An 8,464-nucleotide genomic window follows, 5' to 3' on the forward strand; every position below is an offset into this window, starting at 1 on the left:
AGCTTCAAGAAATTGTGAAAGTTAGGCCAATATGACATGGAAAGGAATCATCCACTACCAGCAAAGAAGTAACATACAAAATGTTATGCTAGTTTCCTTATAAAATGGAATGCTGCCAACTGATTATGAGAAATAAGTAGTAGTCCCTCCGTAAAGAAATATAAGAGCGTTTAGATCACTAAAGTAATGATCAAAATGCTCTTATATTTCTTTACAGAGGGAGTACTAATTTGCAGTATTGAATCTGTTATCAAACCTGAAACTAGACCAACAGGGGATGGTAGTACCACTAGCAAAGAAGCCACAGACAAAGCAGATTACTATCCACATCCAGATGAACAATCATGAAAGGTGCATCTCCAACATCCAGAATTTTCCAATTTCCACAACTACCAACAATACTAGTAGAATTAGCTAATCGCTGAGGCATAGATACGCTGAAATCCGAAGTATATGAAGAAAGAATCCGTCGACTGACTCGCACTGGCAATCCCCAACTAGCACCCGATAAATCCCAGGATGAGAAGAGGACGGGAGGGGTTGGGCGCACCGGGGAAGAACTTGCCAACGACCCGGACGACGGGCCGGCCGGATCTGTCCGCGCCCTGCACGCGGACCACCTGGAGCTCCTCGAGGTCGGAGAAGTCGTCGCCGAGGTCGGGGGCGCAGTCGTGCCACTCCTCGCGGTCGGCGGGAGAGGCGAGGAGCGCCGCGCCGGCGTCCACCGCGAAGTCGGACCCTATCACCATCACGGAGAAGTCGCTCCCGCCGCCGCTGCCGGAGCCCGATGCGAGCGCCATGGCCGCCCCTCTTCTTCGTCTTTTTTTTTTTTTTGGTTTTAGACAATGGCCGCCCCTCCTGCTCCAGGTATGTGGTACACACGACTAGCCCACAGTAATTTATTGGCCGCTCTAGGCCCATGTAATACCTTTTTTGCGCAAAGGCCCATGTAATACATCGCTGTGCTTTGGGCTCTTCTCTGTCATTTTCTACGAAACGACACATAAATACCCAGGCTTTCCATTTTCTAAGAACGGAAAAGAAGACTATTCAGGCGATTTTTTTGGAGAATACGCCTAGGCGTACCATATTATTATAAAAGGCAGAAAACTTGCACAAGAAACTACACCTTACTTGGAACAAGTGTAGCAGGAACTCCACACTCCACAGCGACAATTACAAACACAACGCAAAAATAACCTGTCCTAAACCAATCATCTAGCCGTGTCAGAACAAACGTCGGACTCCTCGAAGCGCAACAACTCCAACCGAAATTTCCTTGCAGACATGCTACCCACCTTTGGATGCTGAAGAGGAGATGGCGAGTGGATAGCGGAACTCGGTCGGTCCCGAGAAAGCCGTCATCTTGGACTCGCCGGCGGCTGCGTACATAGCGTACACGAAGATCAACTTGAACATCGGCAACTACCGGAGAACCGCAAACAGAACCCAAGCCAAGTCTCCACCTATGATGCACTCAATAGAGTAACGACGCCACACCACCGCCTGGTCCTGGAACGGACCAAGGCTTTCGCTCGGAGACCACAACCCGATCAAGAAGCGGGTTTTCCGTGCAAAAAAAAACAACTTTTCGAAAAACAATTTGGCCAAAAATTGGGGGGAAGTCTGAGAAGGCGAAAAAACATCTAACAGCCGAAAACGCCTGCAATAAAATAAAATAAAATTAAAATTCAAAGAAAGCGCCCAAAGCGTGACACATGGCAGTGGCTGAGCGTGTGCCAAGTGGCGCACTCCTAGCCCACACCAAGTGTAGCTCCCGAAGGTTAATTATTTGCTCCTCGAGAGATACGTAGGGTGTGATCCTTTATTTAGGGGAATTCTAGGCACTATTTTCTTTGTTTACTATGTTTTTAACAATTGTTATTGACTTTCTTTTTATATTAATGGTTAATTATTTATTTATGTTCTTTGTTTTTTCTTCATAAGGTTTTTGGGTTTTTATATGGCATGTCTACTTTTTCAATACACGTTATATTTTTTTATTAATACATAACATTTTCTTGATACTCATTGCACAATTTTGAAATACATGCTTTTAAACATTTTTTCAAATACATGCTAACTTTTTTCAAAGATACACCGAATATTTTATAAAACGAATATTTGACATGATTTTCTAAACTACAAGTACATTTATTGACATTGTATGAAAAAAATCAACAAACATTTTATTTTTTCAAAATTTCACAACCAACTTTTGAATTGTACTGTACATTTTATTTTTCTAAACTAAACGGACATTTGTTGAACGGTATCCCCCCTCCATCCACATTAATCTTCTTCAGGTAGCCCGGAGGCGGAGGTACCACCCTGGCCAATGGGTTCTGCTTTGGGATAACAACTGGTGGCCAAACGTAGCTATTCTCAGCTTGGTTACTCGGCAGTCGGCACCACCAAGAAAAGAAAGAAACCAAAGAATCTACTAACGCACGCACGCACGCTCTAATGGCCGCCCTTTAATCCTTGAATTATGTACACTTAATTCGCACTTAATCCGCACCGCACCGCACCGCACCGCACGCGAGAGGAAGAAGGGAGGGAGGAAGACGTGGACGAAATCGCTGAATCGAGAAGAGGATGGAGGGATCAGGCCATCTTGGCGGCCAAGCCGGAGGCCATCATGACCTTGAACTCGTCGAAGGAGATGAGCCCGTCGCCGTTCTTGTCCACGCCCTCGATCATGCGCCGGCACTGCTGCACTGTCGCCTTCTCGCCAAGGCCGTGGAGCACGCGAGCCAGCTCCGCGGCCGAGATGTCGCCGCTGCCGTCCGCGTCGAACACCTTGAAGGCCAGCCGCAGGTCCTCCTCGTCGTCGCCGGCCGCCGTGGCGTTCAGCGCCGCGAACTCCTCCAGGCTGATGAAGCCGTCGCCGTCCGCGTCGGCCTCCGCCATCATGCGGGTCAGCTCGTCCTCCGTGGCCGCGTGGCCCAGGCTCTCGAACAGGGCCGCCAGCTCCGGCCGCGAGATCCGGCCGTCGCCGTTGGCGTCGAACTTGCGGAACACCCGCTCCATCTCCTCCTCCGCCGACCGCGCCGGGGACCCCGCGCCAGACGCCGGCCGGGTGCCCTCTTCCTCCTGGGGAGTAGGCGGCGGCGACGCGGAGCGCGACTTGGAGGAGGAGCGGCGGCGGAACAGGGCCGGCATCTTGATCTTGCCCATCGTCGTCGCCGTCGTCTGCTCGGCGGCGCTGGCAACGGAGAAGAAACTCTCGGCTCGGATTGGCTTGGCTCTGGGTCGCTCGATTCGGTCAATGGCGTGCTCTGCGGTGGTTGCAGGTTCGTTCCGGTGCGAGACGTCGGGTATTTATAGATGGATGGAGGAGGGCAGCCACCATTGGAGAGATTCGGAGCCGAGGAAGGAGCGGAGGAAGGTGTGTGAGTCCGGCTAGCTGTGCGTGCGTGGGCCGCGCTGTAGGCTGCGTGTGGTCTCTGACTGTGGGCCCGTGGTGGATAGTGAGAGGGGAGGCCCGGTCCCTCGCGCGTCGATTGCATCGCGGATTGCCGGATTACGCCAACGGCCGTGGGAGACCCTGTCCACGGCTCATCCCCTTGTTGTGTTGCGGAATTCTTTTCGGATGCATAGGGCCAAGGTACTAGGTCTCTTTCGCCGCGCCGGCGAGTCACTCCCCTCTTCAACTTTAACTCCGGCGAAAGTTTCAAAAAGAGAAAAACTTGACTCCGGCGAATGTTGGTCCTCGTATCCACCTTGGTCCATGGCCGACTGTTTGTCACGCTTCATTTTGTGGCTCGGCTAGAGCATCTAAAATCGGGCATCTCAAATCCTTCTCAAACGGTCAGGCGGGCCGCCCGATCACTGACCCGTCGCATTTTTTTAATTTAGACGGACGCCTCAAACGCCCAGGCTGACGGGGACCCGTCATATCCAGCCCAAATATGAGACGGATATGGAGGGCGCCCGGACACGCCCGCCACGTCGGACTAACGAAAGGGATCCCAGCCGGAAACACCCTGAAACCTGGCGGTCCGAAGCTCGTCTCCTCGCTCGGACTGGTGGCGCTGCGTGCTACAACTCCGGCAGGCCACGTAGTGTCTAGCCTGGCTATTTAAGTCGAACGGCGGCACCGAAATCTTATCATCCATCCACATTTCCTCCTCCTGTACGACGCCGCCGCCGCCACTTTCCACTTCACCCATCCGCCTAGTAGCCATGCCCCCACGCCGTCGGGTGAGGAGCGAGGCATTTCTGATGCCGAAGCGATGACTCGAGCTCCTTGAGCAGATCGGGGCTAGGCGCGAAGACCGGATCACCGCGGGGCTACCTTTGGATGCAGTGGATCCAGATGAGGAGGTGGAGGAGGACTTTGAGGAGGAGGAGGATGCGGGGGACGCTGGTGACGGGGATCTGCAGGCCATCCTCGATTCCCTCCTGTCGAAGTCGGCTGCGGAGGCCAGACGCCGTCGCCGGCAGGAGATGGAGGCGCAACAGGCCACGGAGGAGGCGGAAATGCTCGCCTACATGGATGAGGTCGAGCAGGAGTAGGATGAGCCGGAGCCCTCCTACCCACCCGTCCAGCCCGGCACCCTCGTCGTGGACATCTCCGACGACGAAGAGTAGCTAGGGTAGTGCATAGGATTTCTTTTGCATGCTTTGTATGAATCTAGGGGATGAAATATGAGAGAGGCAGATGCAAATTGGCTAATTTGAGGTCCGCGTGCGTTTGAGGGGCCGGATTTACAAAGTCCGACTGTAGATGCTCTTCGGGATGCCAATAGTTTGCCACGCTTTCATTCGTGATAACCGACAAACTTGACAAAAAAATTGGTCACCACAAGTGCAGTAACATTTGAGAAAAAAGTTTAGAGCATCTCTAACCGATCACCTATCCGGTGTTAGAGGGATAAATTTCATTTTCTTCCTCTAACCGACCTAACCTAACCCTTCTATCCATTAGAGGAGGAAAATTTCATCCTTGAGAGCCGCCTCCGCAAGGAGGCGTGGCCGATGCTCCGGTGTTACTGTGGCTTCTGGTCCTCCTCGTCGGAGGAGCCGGACGCCGTAATTGCCGAGGGTCCCGGAGAGTAAGGGCGGTGGCGCCAAGATCCACCTGATGATGAACTACCGCCGCCATCGGCTCCACTTGCCGGCGCGGAGAACCAAGACGTCAACTTCGCTGTTGGAGTTGGGGGGGGGGGTCGGAGAGGAGGAGGACAGAAGGAAGTGTGGATGTGCATCGCCGACGCACAACTTAAATAGTCGTGGGCAGACCGTGAGAACGGCCGGTCAACCCGCTTCATCGCGGCGCAGCGACGGGAGTTGGTTTTTCGGGACGTGGCATCCGCATTGCGACGACACCCCGAAAGGTCGTGCCCGTCGGCACCGCCTTTACGTCTTGTCGCGTTGCTCGACATCAATGTCGACCGATGCATGCTCTGGGTCGGTATGAATGCGGGTTTTGCGTTGGATGAAAAGCGCAGGAGAGATGGGTGGGTGTTTCTGGTGGGCCAGGGCGGCCATACGCGGACGTGGCAGACGTCCCGCCCCCCTCCCTCTAACTTTGTCTCGGGAGGGGACAGTCCAAACTGTTTGGCGGACGGATACAGACCCGTGTTGGATGGCAAAACATGTTCGGACTGCGCGATCCAAACATATACGGGCGGTTTAAGAGTCGATGTTGGAGATGCCCTTACGTACCACCAACCTAGCTTATAGACATTTGTTGAACTACCTTAGCATTCAGTTCAACGCGGCGTTGGCTCTCTCACCTGCCAACCCAACTCCCATCTAGGGTTTCCTTGCCTCTCGCCGGCGCCGCCGGTCCGCCTTATCTTCTATGCTCCTCGGATCATGGAGGCACGGTGGATCCCGGCCCTTGCCGGCGGGAGGGCTCCGTTTTTAGATGCTTTTCTGAGTTTGGTTAGGGTTTGTGCCATGCTCAAGAAGATGAGGCGGTGGCGGCTTCTTGAAGATGGAATAAGGTCCTCCCCGCCTAGCCCCCGTCCCGGTGATGTTTCAAGCATCGTCGGAAGGCGTGTGGAGGTTTGTCTCCGGCGGATCTCATGGGATCCGGTCGGCGTTTGTCTTCGGTGGATCCGACTGGATCCGGTCTTCGCTCGTCTACGTCTGTGTGTCTGCAGGTTGGATCCTTCCGGTCTATGCTTCTCTTCATCGGCGGCGGTTGCTGTTCTGGTGCGCTGGTCCCATGGGGCCTTAGCACGACGACTTCCCGACTGTCTACTACAACAATGTTTGTCCGGCTCCGACGAGGGAGGGGCGATGACGGCGGCGCGCCTTCGCCTCGCTCCAGAGATTGTAGTCGTCGCTAGGTGGTCTACAGACCTGGATGTAATTTTTACTTCTAGTGTTTTTTGTACTACCTTGACAGTTGATGAATAGATCGAAAGTTTTCGCGCAAAAAAAAAATTACTCCATCATAAAACCGAAATTTCCTGCTCTTCCCTGTGGTTGGTGGAACAAGTCGAAAAATTAGAGTACCAGTGGATTCGCATGTGACATCTAGCTCAAATTCTGTTTTTTGAATGGTTGTAGTGTTTTTTTAACCCGCAAAAAAAGTAGTGTTTTTTTCTTGCAGTGGGTAGTACTTGTGTCCAACCGCGAAATCACCCAAAGGGCGTGAGTTGGAAATGGAGTCACGTGCAAGATGTACTTTGTACTCCCCTAACAAGATACGAGGGCACGCCTAACATGAAAAAGGCAGTACCCGAAAATCATGCCATGCGCATGACTGGATCGACGACGGCATCATTCACGCGCAAATGGTCATGTGGGCATGGGTACATGGCAAGAAAAGCATTTCTTGCGGTGGTGGTGCACGTTTAATTCCCCCATAAGTCCATATACCTTTCGTGCTGTACCCTGCGTGCTTTGTTAGGTTGCCTTGGTTACCCTTGGAAAGGTACTAGTAGCATGAATATATATGGCACGAAATGTTCGGCACGAAGAGAGAGCGCTCGTGTAGAATTGCTCTTTCGGGCCGCAACGATTTTGTGGGCTCGTCACGACGTGCTTTGCACTTGGGTCACGTGCATGCATTCTGCACCGTAGACTCGTGAGAGCTACCTATAGCTCAACTGTGTGCCCAACTTTCTATTAACGGCATCATCAATGGCAATCCGTAAATTTTATTCCGCATCCGTTCATGAACATGGGTACAATCCGCGGACATGGATGCAGGAGACCGCTATCCAACACTGTCTGTATATATTTTAACATGCATTTGAACTGACCGGATGAAATTCATGCAATCATCAAAGATCGGATAGAAAATAGCACAAATCATCCATACATAGCAGGCACATTAAGTCTGATACAACGATGTCTCAAATTCGACTAAATTAACCGGATGTCCAACAAGTTTTTCATCACCGGATCATGCCCTCCCGCACATACTCCCCTTCAACTTCATCAAACAGTGTGTACGTAAATGGCGCCCCTCTGTCATGTCTACATCCCGGCAGCGCGTGCGGACTACATAAATGTGTAGACAAACATTGAGTGGGTGAATCAATCAACAAATTGAGCAAGAGAAAGCAAAACTTACGATCTCGTTCTCTGCCTCGTGCAATGGTCACCTTGCTTCCAGCTGACAAACCACATGATAAAACTTGGTGAAGATGGTCTGGATAAGATACCGGCGATATGATAACGACCTCACATTACGTTGTTGACTGAGGTACATGTCGTAGGGCGCAATGTGCTTCCGTGCGTGAAACGATTCATGCACTTGCTGCCAGAAGGCCACCCCTCAGCTCCTGCCTACGGAATCCGCGGATACGGCCAACCACGCATCGTACAACAACTCATCCTCCTTGGTCGAGTAGCTCGTCATCCTTCGTACTTTAAAACATGACATAGCGTTCGAAAATAAGCTCAATGCCATTTGATCGAACACCTGCCGAGTGTGGTGTCCATCATGGAGGTCGTTGACAAGGGGGCGGAGTGTACTTGGGTACAAACGGCTCCAGGGTGGACAACACTGTCATAGAGGCGAGTGTGTGCGTCGGTGCTGGTTGTGGACGTCCGGCAATGCCTCAGTGGCGGCTGGAGGTGTACAGCAGCGGATGCAAAGCAAGGGAAAGAAAGGGCAGAGTGAAAGGAAATGGGACTGGGAGGAGGGATTGGGTGGGTCAGGGGTGTCGAACCAATACATGCCCACGTTAGATGGCTTCCGCGGTCTGGACATATGCGGGCAATTTGAAGTTCGGCGTTGGAGATGCCCTTGGTCTACCAGTACGATTCTACTTATTCTCCCCCCGCCCCACAAAAAATATCATGAACAAAGCATTTGATTAAATACGTTCTCGGTTTTCAAATTACTTGTCGTGGTTCTAGTTGATTTAAAGTATGTTGCATCTTGTAATGGAGGTAGTATTGGCGTGCTTGACATTTGTTTTGCAAATGCATTATTGTGGACCTTACTGCGTATTTAGGCTTACTTTTTTTTTCTTTTCTTATACAAACAACA

At 51.8% G+C, this 8,464-nt stretch overlaps 2 protein-coding genes across 2 annotated transcripts in view; both read right to left on the reverse strand.

The window, feature by feature from the left end:
• The window catches only part of LOC119278619 (protein GDAP2 homolog), a 4,017-nt gene extending 2,085 nt beyond the window's left edge, over positions 1-1,932 (reverse strand). The window contains exon 1 of the mRNA XM_037559949.1: positions 551-1,932. Within this exon, the coding sequence (XP_037415846.1) occupies positions 551-800 (250 nt within the window). The 5' untranslated portion in view covers positions 801-1,932. The remainder of the gene's footprint in view (positions 1-550) is intronic.
• A 238-nt stretch (positions 1,933-2,170) lies between these two features.
• On the reverse strand, positions 2,171-3,312 carry LOC119278620 (probable calcium-binding protein CML10). The gene has a single exon (XM_037559951.1). The coding sequence runs from the start codon at positions 3,178-3,180 to the stop codon at positions 2,608-2,610; it is 573 nt and encodes a 190-aa protein (XP_037415848.1). The 5' UTR covers positions 3,181-3,312; the 3' UTR covers positions 2,171-2,607.
• Positions 3,313-8,464: the final 5,152 nt, after the last annotated feature.

This window comes from Triticum dicoccoides, chromosome 3B (genome assembly GCF_002162155.2).
Source record: "Triticum dicoccoides isolate Atlit2015 ecotype Zavitan chromosome 3B, WEW_v2.0, whole genome shotgun sequence".
NCBI classification, from domain to species: domain Eukaryota; kingdom Viridiplantae; phylum Streptophyta; class Magnoliopsida; order Poales; family Poaceae; genus Triticum; species Triticum dicoccoides.